This window comes from Ascaphus truei, chromosome 7, assembly GCF_040206685.1.
Source record: "Ascaphus truei isolate aAscTru1 chromosome 7, aAscTru1.hap1, whole genome shotgun sequence".
Classification (NCBI taxonomy): domain Eukaryota; kingdom Metazoa; phylum Chordata; class Amphibia; order Anura; family Ascaphidae; genus Ascaphus; species Ascaphus truei.
In genome coordinates, this window is record NC_134489.1 from 99,364,780 (window position 1) to 99,384,275 (window position 19,496).

The following is a 19,496-nucleotide window of genomic DNA, read 5'->3' on the forward strand; positions in this document are numbered from 1 at the left end:
TGATAACCAAGGAGAGAATGCAATAGTAATGCCAAAGTTGTATGCAGGAAAAGGTGGACCTTTGGCATTGATTGGGTTAAGGATGGGGTGGGGGGAGCATTTGTTTCTTGGTTGTCTCTACTAATCAGCTCATTGCCACATTTTGGGTTTGTAAACATCCCCGCATGGGATAAAATATTCATGTGCACATTCATATTTTATTAGTAGAGCTGTCCCAGGGCAGACTGCAACTCCCAGTTTGCCCGACGTTGGCACAGAACGTGCAGCCCGGAAGGCGGATAAAAACATATTTTAGAGAAAGTAGCCAGCTTGGTGAGGCTTTGTAACACTGTAACCCCGGGGTTCTCAACTCCTGTCCGCAAGACCCCCCCCCAACAGGTCAGGTTTTCAGGATATCCCTGCTTCAGCACAGGTGGCTCAATCAGTGGCTCAATCGAAGACCAGTGCTGAAGCAGGGATATCATGAAAACCAGACCTGTTGGGGGGGTCTTGAGGTCTGGCGTTGAGAACCCCTGCTGTAAGGTTTTAGCACCCTTTGTTCTGCGTGTGTACCTCTAACCCCCATTAATACTCACAGGGTCTTTTGCACAAGGCAAAAATGCTGCATTTAGGGTGCAAACTAAGAGCCCCGGGTGTATAAAAGCGCTATGTACATTAATGGCGCTATATAAATAAAGACATACAATACAATATAATTAAATAGAAACATTCTATTGGTTTCAATTACACTTTTTCACTTGATACATCTGGTTTCCTTGAGACATCTGCAGTTTCTTTTGCTCCAGAATGGCAAAATGTTTGCTTGATACATAAAGCAGGGGGATCTCCATGCCAGTCCTCAAGACCCCTCAAACAGGTCAGGTTTTCAGGATATCCCTGCTTCAGCACAGGTGGCTCAATCAGTGGCTCAGTCTTTGACTGAGCCACTGATTGAGCCACCTGTGCTGAAGCAGGGATATCCTGAAAACCTGACCTGTTTGAGGGGTCTCGAGGACTGGAGAACCCCTGACATATGGGGTTATATATAAAAGTCCTGCCGCTGCAAATCTGATGGAAAGAAGAAGCATGAGATTTACAGCTTCGCAGCATATTGGGTTTAGGGAGAAGGAGCGGCTCAGTGAGTAAAGACACTGACTGGCACTGAGTTTGAAGCAGGGGAACCTGGTTCAATTCCTGGTGTTGGCTCCTTGTGACCTTTGGCAAGTCACTTTATCTCCCTGTGCCTCAGGCACCAAAAACATAGATTGTAAGCTCCACGGGGCAGGGACCTGTGCCTGCAAAATGTCTCTGTAAAGTGCTACGTAAAACTAGCAGCGCTATACAAGAACATGCTATTATTATTATTATTATTATTATGGTGCAGTGCAGGTAGGACAGAGAACATGAGCGAGGGACGTCAGGGTTGTGTCACCGTACTCACTTCCACACTCTTGTTTTCCAGCGCTGCAAGGACCGCCTGAACTCCTTGGCCATTTCTGTCATGAACCAGTGGCCCGGGGTCAAGCTGCGAGTGACCGAGGGCTGGACGAGGACGGCCACCACTCTGAGGAATCCTTGCACTATGAAGGACGCGCCGTGGACATCACCACCTCTGACCGCGACCGCAATAAGTATGGGATGCTGGCCAGGCTGGCCGTGGAAGCCGGCTTCGATTGGGTCTACTACGAATCCAAAGCCCACATCCACTGCTCTGTGAAGTCAGGTAAGAGCAGTGCATTGATTATGCTTATGTGTTGGGTAAAAATCAAATGTCCGTACTGACATGCTGGGGGGCATGCCCTCGGCATTGATACTGTGCCAGCTGGTAATACCCTGGCACATACTCAGCATTATAAAGGGGAAACAGCTCAGTGGCAGCTAACTACTTTCTGCCAGTGAAGTGCTTTCACTATTCATATGGAGGTAAATGTCCATGTGACATAGCTCTGTGTATTAATTACCCTCCCAACATGTAACGCTGCACTATTTCAGTCGATCCCTTCTCTTCCAAAGGTGATAGCAAGAGGAATGCTACACAGACAGTAAGGGGTTAAAGGAATTCCCCTTTGCAGAGCGGAGATTGTTTAATCTGTGAATTATATCCATTAAAACATAGAAACTGATGGCAGATAAGGACTTCTTGACCTTCTTTGGGAGCAGTTAAGGACCCGATTGGCAGTTACAGAATCTCTATAGATGTTATACCAGGGGCGGCCAACTCCAGTCCTCAAAGGCCACCAACAGGTCAGGTATTCAGGATATCCCTGCTTCAGCACAGGTGGCTCAATCACAGGCTCAGTCATAGACTGGAGTTGGCCACCCCTACGTTATATATTTCATGGTTATAAAACAAAGATTTGTAATATAATAACATCTCAACCCTCCGATTCCAATTCTCCTTCTGGTAGACCACCAAGGACATGCAACATTCAAATGTATATGGAAAATCTGACTTAAAGGCTTTGCGAGCTGCTAATTATTAATCCTGGAGTCTATAGCTCCTATTCACTAAATTGCAATAGTCTTTTGAGGCTCTTTAATGGCCATTGATATGAATTAACACTCAATAAGGGCTATAGCACTTCAGTGGTTTGACTTCTCTGTACTGTAGGAAGTACACTTTGTATATGACACTTTCTAGTGCAAAACGATTCCACTTGTTATTGTCTGCATCTGACGTAAAAAAACTATTTGATCAAGTTTAGTATATTTGAAATAACATTCCTAATCCAATTTTATTCTCTAAGGTATGATAACCATTATCAATGACTAAGGGGAGTTAATTGCTTTCAAGTTGATTTTACATGGGGATGTTATACTTTATAATAGGAGATATATTGATATGGAGTCAGTTAGCAGCACCTGCTCTTGTTCACCATTGGAGGAGAACTTATTGCATGATTGAATGAAATATCCTGAACGGCTATTTCAGGTTTTGACTCAATTGAAGAGTTCCACTCACGTGCATAGATATGAAATCCATGTACAGTACGAGATTGTGTTCATTTTGCACGCTTGTGTTTTTGCTGCTTTTGTGTTTTTTTTTTGTTTGTTTTTATATTGTGCAACTGCTGTAAGCTCTGGGGAAATTATATGATACGCACAGTGGGAAAACATTCTGAAAATCAAATATTATCTTCACGTTAACCCATTCCTGCCTAAAACATGGAAAAGACAGCCAAGGGGGAGCTGGGGAGCATATACATTGAGTGTCTGTACTAAGAATGAGATTGTTGCTAGATCTTCTCATAGGTATCAGCCAAAGGGGCATGTAGCATAGAGGTTGCAAGTACTCACCTGCATTGCTGGCTGGGTTTAGGGAGTAATAGAACAAATACTTTTTGCAGGCAGGGGTCACCTATAATAATGTAACGTGATTGCAAATAAGTGACTGACAAGTATTGATTTGAAAAAAAAAACTCCCATGGAAATCTGAAACTGGCGAATCTCGCAGATTCTCACAAACCGATAAGCAATTTTTATTTCAATCACTGAAAAACTCAATGGAGAATTGATCTTTCTGACTTTGAAAAGCATTGGGAGCAATTGACTTAGATCAGCGGTGGCCAACTCCAGTCCTCATGGGTCACCAACAGGACAGGTTTCCAGGATATCCCTGCTTCAGCACAGGTGGCTCAGTCTTTGACTGAGCTGTTGATTGAGCCACCTGTGCTGAAGCAGAGATATCCTGAAAACCTGACCTGTTGGTGGCCCTTGATGACTGGAGTTTGCCATCCCTGATTTAGAGGCTGTTTAGCACCTTCATGTGGAGGCTTGTTTCGGAGTAAATAGGAAAATGCCCTGCGCTTGTATCACATTTACACGGAGTGCTAAGTGCAGACTTCATTGTACTGTGTGACGTATAATGATAATGAAAGTAGTGACATCACAAAGCATATTATTCAATAGGTTGAGTTGCGAAAGTTAGTCTATCACAGAATATATATAGATGTGTGTGTGTGTACTTTCCTTTAAACAATTTACCATCATCAACATGTCATATATTATATAAACTGTATGTGACCATGTGTATATAACTGGCCCGTTTAGTATTAATACCACAGATAGTTAGGGAATAGTAATAGTTGACAAATCACCAAAAAATCTACTCGCCACACAAAAAAATCTACTCGCCACCTAATACCAAACGTGTGCTGCTTGGGCCAATATTTACTCGCCCGGGGGTTAAATCCACTCGCCCGGGGCGAGCAAATGTATAGGTTTGTCGAACACTTGTAATAGTGATTAAGGAAGTGATAATATAATATATATATATATATATTATTTATATATATATATATATATATATATATATATATATATATATATATATATATCTTGGATTACTGTGACATACTCTAATGCTATTCAATCAAAGCTGGTAAAATATTTAGCAGTGCAATTAATCTCTTTACATATAATGGAACGGCACTTATGTAAACGGTATGTGAACATTTGTATATAACTTACTCGTTTAGTATTAATACCACAGATAGGGGATAGTAATAGTGATAATAAGGAAATTATAATACATTATATGTAATTGTGTGTGTGTGTGTGTGTGTGTGTGTATATACATATATATATATATATATATATATATATATATATATATATATATATATATATATATATCTTCAAATGAAGCTCTTTACATGTAATGGAGATATACTTGTAACTATTAACAAAGTGAAACCCTAAGACCATCTCAGAGGTGGCAGACAGAAAAAGTGCAAAGTAACGGTGCAAAGCTGTATTGAGTACCTAAGGTTTTATCACTCTGCATCTTGTGCAAATTGGGGGAATACACCCATAAATGCACCAGTTTGTCCTCTAGTAAATCACCAAACGGTTCAGTGGCCGGGATGCAGGAAGCTCCGATCTGGCGGTAACTGGCAATTAAGTCAATGACAGTTATCGCCAGATTGGGCGCGAAATCCCATGTCGCGGTTTCATGACTCGCGTCCCCTGAGTGTTACCTTGGGAAATACTGGCAAACAGGCAAGAAAATGTATTAGATCAGGGGTGGTCAACTCCAGTCCTCAAAGGCCCCCAGCAGGCCAGGTTTTCAGGATATCCCTGCTTCAGCACAGGTGGCTCGAGCCACTGATTGAGCCACCTGGGCTGAAGCTGTGACTGATTGAGCCACCTGTGATGAAGCAGGGATATCCTGAAAACCTGACCTGCAGGTGGCCCTTGAGAACTGGAGTTAGCCACCCCTGGATTAGAATAAGATTGATAAATAACGACCCACGGAAACACACGGTGATGTAGCACATTGCTCTGGGTTTCAAAGATTTTGCCTGACTTCCACTGGCTTAAATATCCCCCATTGACTTTAGTATGTATGTTACGTGTGAAGCGGCCACTATCCGTCCTTTAGTGGCGCTTCGGGGCTCTTTCTCCTTATATTTGGGTCATTGTTTTTTTTCATTTGCTAAGACTTTACTGATTTTGATAGAATTTATACCCATTTGCCTTGAGATTTTCTTTGCTAAATTTCAGGGGGGTGGGGAGGTTTTGGGGTGGCTGGGGGGGTATTGGGGTGGCTGGGGGGGGGAATGCTCTTCCAAAAAAATTTGCGAACCAATATTGTGCCATCCCTGCAGTTGTTTGGTAAACATATTGTCCTTTCAGGTTATGGAAGTCATCCATTATCACTGACCATAGGGATTTGCACCAATCCCTTGTCTCTCGGCCACACTTCTGTTGTGGGAGACAGGATTAAAAGCAAGAACTGTGTGTGTGCGCGTCTGCATCGTGAATGCTTATGCTGCGTGTTGTGTGTGTTTTTGTTGCGTGTTGCGTGTTGTGTGTTGCGTGTTGCGTGTTGCGTGTTGCTTTCAATATATTGCACATTCCGCAATAAAACACCGTCACTTATGTTACAGAAACAGCATTTTCTGGCTTTCACTCGATGTCCACAAAGTCTCGGTGAAAGTGAAGCGGAAGACATGAGTTTGGCAATGAAATGTAACCAGCTTGTAGTGTGAACTGGTTTCTTGCAACGGGGCACTGTTACTGTCATATAATAGGTAGTTGGAGTATTGCATGTCTTTATTTATATAGCGCCAAAAGTGTACTCAGTGAGAAACGGTACTGTACTGCTAAGCTGTATGTCCTTACCTCGCACACCTCGTCACACACACCTTCTGAGGAGTATCAGGTGATCCTCCTCTCCTGAGTTAATCTGCATGGGCTTTAGATGGCTTCACATGTGTAGTGCAGATGTAGAAGCTGAATAATGGAGCTAGGGGAGGCAGTGATGACCTCCCTTGCCCTGTGTGTGCGGGGCTATGGGAGATGCCGTGGGTGAGATGCACCTAGTACACAAAGGGCTTCCCCTGTAGTTCCTCTGTTATGATGATCATCACAGGGTTGCATGGTTGAAGATCGTCCCCTTGCCTCGGTAAGTATATTTTGCTTCAGTGCTATTACATATTTTGGGTGAATCAGCCTGGCTGAGGGGTGCTCACCGCCCTCTGCTCTCTTTCTCATCAGATTCCTTCCCTGGAGGATTCCCACCTGCAAACCCCCAGAACTATGCCTGGAAGGCCTCGGTTCACAAGGACCAATTTGAGGGAGCATTAGACCCTCACTCTGACTGGAGAATGCAGGGGACAGCGGACATGCAAGCGGAGGGGAATTATAACCATTGGGATAACCAGCTGAGGTGAGTGGTGACTAACTCCAAGTACACAGAGACAGAAGGGACGTACAACATATCACGTCTGTACCTCTCCTCTCATGCTGACAGTGGGACAACTAAACAGAAGCGCCTGTGATACATCAACTCTGTAACTTCCATGATGAGTTTACAGTATGAGACAGACAGCGGAATCTATGTGCCATGTATACTAAGTGGGGCTAAGCCGTAAGGCACCTTATCGTTCAATCACTGGCGTGGGCCATAAGGTGCCCTATGGTTTAGCACTGCTTAGTAAACATGGCCAGATGATATATTCCATCCCCAGGGAGAAGAGACCCAAGATACATCAAGTCTGTCACTCCTATTACAAGATACATAGTGACACACAGACAGGGGAGAGACCGGAGGTACATTGAGTATCTCATTTATATAGCAGGGTGACATGACGAGAGAGGCCAAAGGAAACAAATGACTCTATTGAACATGGCGGGAAGTTGGTTGATGCACAGTCAACAATACATTTACTCCTATTCAACTGAAGCAGAGGTGATGCGTTAGTAGCAGCGATTCGTCCCACTTCTCACCATACTGACAACACTTGCCAGACTCAAAAAAGCTGGACACTGCCCAATATCTTAGTAGCTCCCCTGCCCAATATCTTAGTAGCTCCCGTGCCCAATATCTTAGTAGCTCCCCTGCCCAATATCTTAGTAGCTCCCGTGCCCAATATCTTAGTAGCTCCCCTGCCCTATATCTTAGTAGCTCCCCTGCCCTATTGAGTCTGTCATTCCCACCACATGGGAAACTAAAGACAGGAAGAACCTGTTATCCATAATTTCTGCCCTTCCAACCAGTGACTATCAGTCACAGGTGCCACGCTCTTCCAAATAAAAAAGGTCGCCATAGAGCAGTGGCGGCCGACTCCAGTCCTCAAGGGCCACCAACAGGTCAGGTCTTCAGGGTATCCCTGCTTCAGCACAGGAGGCTCAATCAGTGGCTGTCTTTGACTGAGCCACTGATTGAGCCTCCTGTGCTGAAGCAGGGATACCCTGAAGACCTGACCTGGTGGTGGCCCTTGAGGACTAGAAAGACTGAGCCACTGATTGAGCCTCCTGTGCTGAAGCAGGGATATTCTGAAAACATGACCTGTTGGTGGCTCTTGAAGACAGGAGTTGGCCACCCCCTGCCATGGAGAGTTTTACTATGATAACTGCTGAAGTTACATATCCTGTACAAGAGTATTCAAAAAAGTTAACTGCAGCATTACTATGACGTGGTACATAGTAGTGAGGGGATAAAGGGAAACTCAGAAAGTGACAGAAATCAAAACTGATTGAGTTTAATTTTTAATACCACTTAAAATGTGAGTTCCTTTGCTCTGGGTTTCTCTTGTGAGTTGCAGCTGTATTTTGTTGGGAAGTCATTTAAAGCATACAGTACCTGCATACTGTATAGCGGTAGAGAGAGAAGTGTTGACAAACCGTGAGAAACAGGCGCTTTTTTCCATTGAAAAAGTTGGGAATTATTGAGAGCGGAGTCCCACGACGGTCAAAATTCGCCAAACATTTAAATGAATTCTGCAAGCGCCCTTCCCGAGCCGGAAATATGGGGTTTTCTGGAGAGGAGGAAATGCCGGACAAATTCCTTGTGAATTTGTGACCAAGCTGACATTTAATTGGTGACGCTGGGAACTGATGGTGGAAATATGCAACGTCAGAGAAACTTTCAGCTCTAAATAAAAATCAAGGAACTGCTTCTCCGGTAATTGATTTTGGTAAAATAAAAAACCCCATAACTTTTGTGAATGCGTTTTGGACAGTTTTACACATCCCTAAATGCAAAAAAGGGGTGTATTAAGCCGTTGAAACAGAACAGCTTAAGCTATTATTGATATTAGAGGCACCTTTGTAGATGGAATTCCATGCTAAAAACATTGAGCATTGACTACGCAGTCTTTGTCTTATTAATAATAATGTCACTTATGTGAAAATATAAAGGTGTAATTCAATATAATCAGGCCAAAACATACCTGTAAATACTTCTGTCACTTTCCCCTTTTCCTATCGATCACATTATTTTATTATCTACAGCAGTTTTTTTTTTTGGAGAAATATTGTCAGATATTTTTTGTAGGGAGTCATGATCTGCTGTGTTTGTGAATGCTTAAGGATTCGTTCCTTAATAACTCCTCTGTGAAACTTATATGCGTATATATATGTTGTGGGTATTTTGGGGGTTCAATATGAGCTTGTAGGTAGGTGTTCTGTATGTTTTATAATTCTTGTTCAGCTAGTCTTAGCTGATTGGAGGGTGGCTCCTCCTACCTAATTGAAGCTCACTCCCTCCCACATTTAAATGGTTAAAAGCTCACTCCATGGCATCTCCCACTCTCAGGGGAACTTGCCTACTTGCAGTGTGATTGTGACAAATCTATTACAGAGTGCTTTTCCTGGCAATGTACAGGTTAATAAAAGCTTCAATCAGACTTAGAACTTTTGCAACTAATATTGACAGATTTACTATAAATCATTCTTCCTGGCAATGCACAGGTTAATAAGAATCTATATTAGTGTTAGGGACCCTTGAAACGGGGTCTGCCATGCAGTTGGCTCAGGGGCTTACAACAATTTGGCCAAAATGTTAAACTAAAAGAACATTTTATTTATTTGTTATTTATACATGTATATTTAGGCACTGTACCGTATATGAGTTTTTCTGGAGGTGCACTGAGCTTTTTCTGTGTTTTATGTTATGTCTCTGGTTTTAAATATATATATTGCCATGCTCAGTAGCACTCCTCTGTGACACTTATATGCTTATATATATGTTGTGGTTATTTTGGGGGTTCAATATGAGCTTGTAGGTGTCCTGTATGTTTAATAATAGTTCATCAACTTTTCTATTGCATTATTCTCCGATTGTCAACTAGTTTCTAAAAACGCAGTATGTTTTGTGTATGTATAAGACGCTACGGATTAAAGGAGCAATTCATGCAGGCGATTTTTTTTTATATAACATAGGATTGAGGCAGGGGGTCTCCGGAACTGAACCTCGTTAATTTCTGCTCTGTGGACCTCCTGTTTCCCGAGATACTTACCTCCAGGTGGTGCCGGTATCTCACTGCTTTTTAAAACTCCCATCGTCATGTGGGCCAATAGGAAGCCGCACCGGATGATGTCACAGTTTCCTATTGGCCCGCAAGACGCGGGAGCTTTAAACCTCTGCCATAACGTGATCCCTGCAAGCCGAGTGGAGCGGCTACCGGCACCCCCTACGGAGGTAAGTATCTCCGGAAGCACAGGGTGCTCGGAGCTGAAATTAATGGGGTTCAGCTCCGAAGACCCTCTGCTGCAATCCTATGTTTAAAAAAATAGATATGAAATAGATCTTAATTTAAAGGTGCTGGAGAAGGGGCTACTGTGCACTTTCTATTGATCTATTGCTAAGTTGGGATGCATCCCTAATCTTTACAGTATATTCATTCTTTCAGGCTTCCTGGTACAGAAGAGTTGGGATCCACCAGCTATAAAACAAAGAAGAAGAAGAAGAATAAAGAGGAGAGAAAGAAGAGGAAGCAAGAATGGAAAGGGAAAGAGGCAGGCGGGGAGGAGAAGAGAGTGAAAAGAAGGAAAAAAGAAGGGAGGAACGGGAGGTCCCGGCTGCTGGGCTGGGAGGAGAGAGGAGGAGAGGCAGAGAAGGGGAGGAGGGCCGAAGGAGGATTGAAGAGAGAGTGAGGTGGGATACAGCTGGTGAAAAGATGGACATAACGTGCACAGACAGAATGATGAGTAGGAACCCGGGAGGCTGGACCTTCCAAACACTGGACAGAGGGGAGAGAAGGGAGGGAGGAAGGAAGTATAAAACGAAGAGCAAGAGAGAATACAAATATTACACAGGACAATGTGATGGAGGAATAAAAGAGAGACGGGGGGAGGGTGGGGGTGGGGGGGGGGGTCCGGGGAGCAGAGGTGTGCGAACGCACCGAGATCCACTTTGCCGCAGTTTCGATCAAACCAAATTTATTCAACTTTTGGCACAGAAGTTCTAGAGCAACGCCTCAAATTGTTCAAAATTCGCTAGTTATTTTGCTTTGTTAAATGGCGAGAGAGCAGCCTAGTGACTTCTTAGATGTAAAAAAACAAAAATGTTGCTCAAATTTAGGAAGCAAAGGTGATCAAATATGTAATGCGAATAGAACGTATTGCGAACCTTTGGATCAAAGCAAACTGTTTCCCTGATCCAAGAAGGCTAAAATTCACAAAGTTCGCTAACATATGGGAAATGTTTGCACATCTCTAGTGGAGAGAGAGAGGGAGAGGGGGGTTGGAGGGGGGGAGAGAGGGGGGGGGAGAGACAGAGAGAGAGAGAGAGGGGTGGGGGAGAGAGAGGGGGGAGAAAGAGAGGGAGGGAGAGAAAGAGGGGAGAGAGAGAGAGAGAAGGCGGGAGAGGGAGAGAGAGAGGGGGGGAGAGAGGGGAGAGAGAGAGGGGGGAAAGAGAGGGAGGGAGTGAAAGATGGAGGGGGAGAGAGGGGGGGAGATAGAGGGGGGGAGATAGAGGGGGGGAGAGTGAGAGAGGGAGAGAGAGAGGGGTGAGAGAGAGAGAGAGAGGGGGGGTGGAGAGGGAGAGAGAGGGAGAGGGATGGAAGAGAGAGAGAAAGAAGGAGAGACAGATCATAACTATATGAATGTGAGTGAGAGAATGAGTCAAGTAAAGAGTACGAGAAGGAATGAGTGAATAATGGAGTGAGTGAGTGAATAAAAGAGATGTCCTACTGTATCTCACACATTCACTTTTTCCTGTGCCATTTACTCCTATCTGCTGAAGAAACAAATAGATGAGCGAGTGAAAAAAATACGGACAGAGAAACGAGAGAAAGACTAAAACAATCTGAATAAATAAACGAGAGGGTGAGTGGCTGAGAATGGAGTGAGTGAGTGAGTGAGTGGGCCAGTAACTGATGAAGTGACTATGGCTGTGAATGATGTAAATGAATAAGAAAGTCAATGAATTAATAAATTATTGGGTTAAGAAATCAATGTAGGTGGGATGGTTGGAGAACCTGTTAACGCCCCATATTCCTGAACATGTCATTAAGTAGGGGCCAAAGGGCACATGAATGTTATTTTTGGAGTTAAAAACAAATGAGCTAATATATTACTGTACGCGCGTGTATATTTGTTTTCTATTTACAAAAGGATGGTCATTATTTGGTACTATTACAACCATATCTTGTATATTTTGCTTTTGTAAAATTGTTTGAACTATTTAAATAAATAGATCCATGTGATTTTTGTGCACGGTGTATTTTACGTTCCTGAGCACGAATGTATGAGCGCGATGTCTGTGTGTAATGAGACGATACTGTATGGAATGCGCAGTCCCAAGGGGGGCCGAAGAACACTAACAGCAATGATTTATTTAGTGGGTTAAATGTTGGTAATTATTGTCTTAACACAGTGTTTTTTAACCTTTTTTTTTTTTTGGTTAAGGAACCCAATAATTATATTGTGAACTTCTTGGGAATCCCAACCCTCTCTAATAGCGCGTCTGAGATCAGATGCATTGTAAGGAACCCCAACCCTCTTTAATTGCATGTCTGATATCCGATGCATTGAAAGGAACCCCGACCATCTCTAATAGCGCATCTGATATCAAATGTATTGTAAAGAACCCCAACCCTCTTTAATATCGAGTCTGAGATCAGATGCATTTTAAATTCTTCTGTATTTGGTAGAATTTTCAAATGACCTGGAAATTGCAGGGTTAGGGATGCCGGGGGTGGGGGTTGGGGGGGGACCCCTGTTGTAATAGATCAGACAAGTATTCTAAATCACTTTGAAAGTTGTCATTTATAGCAGGTCTCTGAATTAGGGAGGTGATTGTTGATCTTATATCTTTCACCTGATGATAATATAATTAAAATAAATGACCATCTCTTCCTGTCAGAGAATCAGCTAGGAAAGCAGAATACTTAAAGGAGTGATTCTGACCTGGAGCGTATACGCGTTTAACTCATATCATGTTAGTGTTTTGTCCAACGAGCATGTCCTGATCTTTAAAAATAAAAAATAGAACACTCTTTGATTAGTGTTAAAAACATATAACATATATTATCTTTAAGTGTTCATGAAATGTCTTTAAATATAATGTATAACCATGTATTGTCATCATAACTCTGTGCCCAGGACATACTTGAAAACCAGAGGTAACCCTCAATGTATTACTTCCTGGTAAACATTTTATAAATATATATATATATATTTTTTAACAGGATTTTCTTCATCTATAGCCTTTGAGCAACCTTTAGACTGCATTGGGCTCTGGGGAGAGCTTCATTTTAACGTCGCAGACACTTCATATTTAAAACACGTTGATCTCCTCGATAATGGCATAAAACAGTGTTGAAAGAGCAGGAAGAGATCTCTTGTAGGAGCAATCCGTGCAATATCCTACACGTGTGTGTTTTGTTTAAATAAATTGGTTCTGTAGTATTAGATAATACTTACCTTTTTTTCATTTTTCAACTCAATGTCCTGGGACCCCTTCTCTTTTCTCTCTACACACTCTCTCTAGGTGACCTAATCACATCTTTTGGGTTTAAATATCACCTCTATGCTGACGACACACAAATTTACCTTTCAACCCCTGACCTTACACCTGCTATACAGACCAAAGTTTCTGAATGCCTCTCTGGAATATCATCCTGGATGGCCATCCGCCGACTGAAACTTAACATGGCAAAAACAGAGCTCCTTATACTACCTCCCAAACCTGGCCCTACTACATCCTTCCACATTGCTATTGGAAATATGATCATTCACCCAGTAGCCCAAGCACGCTGCCTAGGGGTCACACTTGATTCCTCTCTCTCATTCTCCTCTCATATTCAAAACGTTTCTAAAACTTGTCGCTTTTTCCTCCGCAATATCACAAAGATACGCCCTTTCCTCTGTTACTCAACTGCTAAAACTCTGACTCAGGCCCTCATTCTCTCACGTCTCGATTACTGCAACCTCCTGCTGTCCGGCCTTCCTACCTCTCACCTGTCTCCCCTACAATCTATCCTAAACACTGCTGCCAGAATCACTCTACTCTTTCCTAAATCTGTCTCAGCGTCTCCCCTGCTGAAATCACTCTCCTGGCTTCCGATTAAATCGCGTATCTCACACTCAATTCTACTGCTTACTTTTAAAGCTTTACATTCTTCTGCCCCTCATTACATCTCAGCCCTAATTTCTCGCTATGCACCATCACGACTCTTGCGTTCTTCTCAAGGATGTCTTCTTTCTACCCCCTTTGTATCTAAAGCTCTCTCCCGCCTTAAACCTTTCTCACTTTCTGCCCCACACCTCTGGAATGCTCTTCCCCTCAATACCCGACTAGCCCCCTCGCTATCCACCTTTAAGACCCACCTTAAGACACATCTGCTTAAAGAAGCATATGAGTAGCACTGGATAATCATGGACACATGACACATAAAGCTTAGCCCCTGCAGACGCACTTACTAGTATTTAATCCTACTGTCTCTGTACGTTCTCCCTACCTACCAATTAGATTGTAAGCTCCTCGGAGCAGGGACTCCTTCCTTAATGTTACTTTTACAGTATGTCTGAAGCACTTATTCCCATGATGTGTTATTTATATTTGCTATTTATATGACATGTATTACTACTGTGAAGCGCTATGTACATTTTATGGCGCTATACAAATAAAGACATACATACATACATACAATGCCATTTTTAATGAGTTTTTATATACTGAGCATCCTTTGATTTCTATAGCACGTTTAGCCCACCTCCCCAGCAGTGCAAGATATTTGCAACACTTTCCGGTTTGTGATCATTTGTTGCCAATATTCCCAGCAGTTTGAGCTGCAAACTGTAACAATAGATAATGTTACCTTAGTTATATAAGAATACATTGTAGCTGCTGAGTTACACTGACTGAAGGATTGATTTGAAACTGAAAGGCAGCCATTTGGTAAACCCTGGGAAGCAGGAGTTTGCTGATCGATCACGGGAGAACTAATCGATCGACAGCTTAGGTAATTAGTTTTCAATAAAGGTAATCAAAAGCTGTATATATTAAAATAAACAAAACATTTGTTTTCTTTTTAAGTGCCGCTTGGATTGCCTTTTTAAAACGAGTGAGTAAAAAAATAAAATGAAATAAAAAGTTGGATCTGGGCGCATTGCTGTGTTAACAAGCAAATAAAAGGTACGATAAACCCCCCAGATCTCAATCTGCAACATTTCCAAACATTTCCAAAGCAAATTTTTTAAATGATTTGAAAATACTTTAAAATGATCAATTATTTTTTTACGGGTAGTCGTCATTAAGCCAGGGGTGCGCAACCTGGGGGGGGCGAGATTTTCTGGGGGTAGGGGGGTGGGGCGCGGTTGTTAGAGAGGTCCCACGCTCTCCCCCAAGGCATTTAAATTAAATGCCGGCGGAACGCGCGAGGCCTCTGTTACTAACTTACCTTGTCTTCCAGCGACGTGTCGTCATGGTAACCCGGCGTCAGAGCCGGGGAGGAGAGCAGGCAGGGGGGGAAGACAGCGCACCCCTGCATTAAGCAATGCATTTCAGGAACTCCTGGCGGTGAGTAAATATATATATATATATATATATATATATATATATATATATATATATATATACACACGATAATATTACTGGCGCCGTGTGGGTGCGAGCAACTTAAACTCTGCCGCCATTTATATATTTTGAACAAATCGACCTTTACTTTTTATTCTCTGTCTGATCATATAATATTGCAACTCGTTCCTGTGTTTCCGGGGAAAGTTTCTGTACTTTGTGGGACGAATTCAAGGTGGCTTTATTTTGTGAATATTATCAGAGAAAGTAATACAGACCGATTGAGGTTTTTCCTGGCATTTATAGAAACTTTAAGGGATATACTAAATCAGCTTATAGCAGGGGTAGCCAACTCAAGTCCTCAAGGGCTACTAACAGTTCAGGTTTTTAGGATATCCCTGCTTCAGCACAGGTGGCTCAGTCAAAGACTGAGCCACTGATTGAGCCTCATGTGTTGAAACAGGGATATACTGAAAACCTGACCTGTTGGTGGCCTTGAGGACTGGAAAGACAGCCACTGATTGAGCCACCTGTGCTGAAGCAGGGATACCCTGAAATCCTGACCTGTTGGTGGCCCTTGAGGACTGAAGTTGGCCACCCCTGGCTTATAGCAGTATTACTGTCACTAGATGCAACATCCAGTATACTTCAGAGAGTGGGCCTGGGGATTTAAACACAATATCTGCATATCCAAATATTTCAGCAATTATTAGTTAATGATTATACACAGATCTCCTGTGTGTGCACCAGAGTGAGCTGGTCCTGGCAGGCCATATCCTGTCCCACACACCCGTGATCTTATATTGCTGATTTGAGTCACGCAGGTAGTCAGTGGCAGACCTGGGACGACAGTACATATTTAGCTCCTGGTGCATTGAGTCAGGTATTGACTATACAGTCGGTGCAGAGCTGGAAAGTGGCTGTGTAACATGGTTCATTTTAATCCATAGATGAGCAGCGAAAAGTGTGGAAGAGGAGAAAAAAAAGACAGATTAGCAGCCACATAAATATTGATGGAGACAGAGAGAGAAAACATTGATTGGACAGATGGAGAGACTGATAGAGAGGAGTAGATACATCACAATAAGTAGAAAGGAGAGCAGTTCCTGTTTGTTGGTGTTAGTAAATTGATAAGGGGAAATAAAAGAGGAATTTAGATAGACTGGAAGGAAGAAAAGAGTGAAGGAAATATAGGAAAAGGTGAAAGTGAAGTGTTGTGGCATGAGTCTGGATGTTTAGCTTCTGTCTTTAGATTAGGAGTGAAGATGCATTTGGATGAGGGTGGGGGGGGGGGGTGAGCTGGTAACACCATTAACAGAACTATTTAACTAGTCTCTGTTAACAGGTGTAGGTCCAGATAACTGTAGAAGAGCAAACACCCACTTCACAAAAGAGGAAGTAAGGAAGAGGCAGGTAACTCCAGGCCAGTGAGTCTGACATCTGTAGTGGGGAAATTAATGGATGCATAGCCGAACGAAAGAATTGGGGAATATCTAAAATCCAGCAATTTACAAGATCCAAGGCAGCATGGGTTAACTGGGGGGGGGGGGGGGATCATGTCAAACAAACCTAATTGATTTGTGTGACTGGGTGACTACGGTAATAGATCAGGGTGGGGCAGTAGATGTAGCTTATCTAGATTTCCGTAAAGACTTTGACCCTGTCCCAGTCCATGCCGGAGACTGATAAACAATTTGCAATGCTTGGGATTGGATTCTAAAGTGGCTTGATGGGTAAAACATTGGTTGAAGCACAGGCGACAGAGAGTTCATTCAGGAGAGGGTATGGTTACCAGTGGAAAACCTCAGGGATCTGTACTGGGACCAGGGTTCTTTAATATCTTTATTAGGGGCAGTACAAATGGTTTGGAATGGAAAGTACTGTCTTTTTTTGCAGATGACACAAAGATCTGCAACATGTTGCATGCAAAATAATGAATGATTTAGTGAGATTAGAGGAATGGTTAAGAGTGTGGCAACTGCAATTTAATGCCAACAAGTGCAAAATAATGCACACACACAAAGTCCACAGGCAGAATACAGGATCAGTGGCACTGAGGAGAAACGGGGAGCTGGGAGTCATTATTTCAGTGAACCAAAAAGTAATCAAACAAAGTAACGGGGAAAGCCAGCATGATGCTGCATGTTGTATAGAGGCAGGTATTAGGCTGCGGTCCCAGTCACTGCTACAGCGCACACCTCGGCGTGCGCTGTGCGTGTAAGCACCGACCCTCAATGGGGCTGGGCCCAGTACTCGCCTTCCCGCTGAAGGTGCAGCCGCGCCGTACTCGCAGTTTTTTTTAACTCAATGGAATTGAGTTCAGAACTGGCGATGGAGGCGTGGCCACGCCCCCGCCGTCGGTTCACCCAATGAGGGCGAACCAGCCGCGTGAGGTCATGACCATGCCCCCGCAAAACCCTGACCACGCCCCCTCCCATCGCAATCGCCCTCTCTCCCTAAAGACCGCAGATCGCGGGTAGCGCTGTGCACGCGCCCCCCCCCCCCGCCGGGCGCATGTGTCACAGTGATCACTGGGACCGCAGCCTTAGCAGTGGGACGGGAGAAGTGGTGATGTCACTTTATACAGATGTAGCAGATGTTGCGCTAGCTTAGGGCTGCGCAAACTTTTCCCTGTGCGCACCCCTGCCTGCTCTCCTCGGCGCCTCGCGCCCCCCCTGCTCGACCCCAGCGTCAAAAGACACACAGGATCATTTGACATCACGTCGCCATGGTAACGCGACATCACGTGATCCCGCGGTGTCATTTGACGTTGGGTTACCGTGACAACGCATCTCTGGAAGGGAAGGTAAGTGTATTATAGAGACCTAGCGCGTTCCCCCGGCATTTAATTTAAATGCCTGGGGGGAGACCGCGGGACCTGTGTGACTGCCGCGCCCCCCCCCCCCCAGAAAATCGCCCCCCCCAGTTTGCGCACCGCTGCTCTAGCTGATAACACAATGAATACAAAAGGAATACTAAGCGTGGTCCAGTAGTAGCTGCCACGGGTGCTCAGACTGCCAGAAGGAGAGCAGTTGAGATGACGAAAGACCTTGACAAAGGTCCAAATAGGGACCGCAACTTTGATCTCGCAATAAACCTTCACTTTTACCCCAAACGTCCTCTGAAGTGCTGGCTCCTTACTTTCCTCATCCAGCTGATAACACAATTGCTATAATGCAAAATATCACAACGTTTCCATAGGATTCAATGGCAGTGATAGCGCTAAATATCAGAATATCCCACCATGAATTGTTAGCGGGAGAAATGACCTGTGCTACATCTGTACATCACTGGTAAGACCCCACCTAGAGCAGGGGGTCTATGACCCACGTCCTCCAGCTTCACATCTGCCACTACAGACATTGGTGCACAACACCCAAACCCATCTCTGCACTAGGTACTGTGTCTATTTCTCTCTCTGTAGGTTGCCCATGGGGGTCTCCCCCATTGTACATGCCACATGCCACATCCTTGGGTTACCCATCCCTTACATTTTGTCTGTAGGCCAGGGGAGCTCAATTCCAGTCCTAAAGCACCTCCAACCCCCCCCCCCCCCCCCAACAGCTCAGGTTTTCAGGATATTCCAGCTTCAGCATAGGTGGCTTAGTCAAAGACTGAGCCTCTGAGACACCTGTGCTGAAGCAGTGACTGATTGAGCCACCTGTGCTGAAACAGGGCTATCCCGAAAACCTGACTTGTTGGGTGGGCTTGAGGACTGGAGTTGAGCACCCCTGACCCAGACTACTGAGTCCAGTTCTGGAGACCAGATCTCCAGAAGGACCAACATACATTCTGTATCTGTCATCATAACTCTGTGCCCAGGACATGCATGAAACGAGAGGTAACTCTCAATGTATCGCTTCCTGGTAACACATTTTATAAATAAAGAATAAATTGGAGATTGTGCATAGAAAGGCAACGAAAACAGTACATGGTCTACATCAGTGGAACTCCACTCCTCAAGGACACCTAACAGTCCAAAGGATTGAGCCGCCTGTGCTAAAGTGAGGATATCCTTAACACCTGGACTGTTCGTGGTCCTTCAGGACTGAATTGGGAACCTCCGGTTTACATCACACATCACACATCACACACCTGGAAAGACTAAAGAACCTTCATGCGTACGGCTTGGAGGAAAGATGGGAGCAGCGGGATATGACTAAATCTTAAGGGGTTCTACAGGGCAGTGAGAGAAAGAGAGATACAGAGAAATAGGAGGTTAGGCAGGGACAGATTCTCGAAGAAAGGAACGAGTGGAGGACAGGGA

General features: G+C 43.9%; 1 protein-coding gene across 1 annotated transcript in view; it reads left to right on the forward strand.

Moving 5' to 3' along the window:
* The window catches only part of IHH (Indian hedgehog signaling molecule), a 57,855-nt gene that overhangs the window by 27,098 nt on the left and 11,261 nt on the right, over positions 1-19,496 (forward strand). The window contains 2 exon segments of the mRNA XM_075609633.1: positions 1,442-1,523; positions 1,526-1,702. Of these exon segments, the coding sequence (XP_075465748.1) occupies positions 1,442-1,523; positions 1,526-1,702 (259 nt within the window).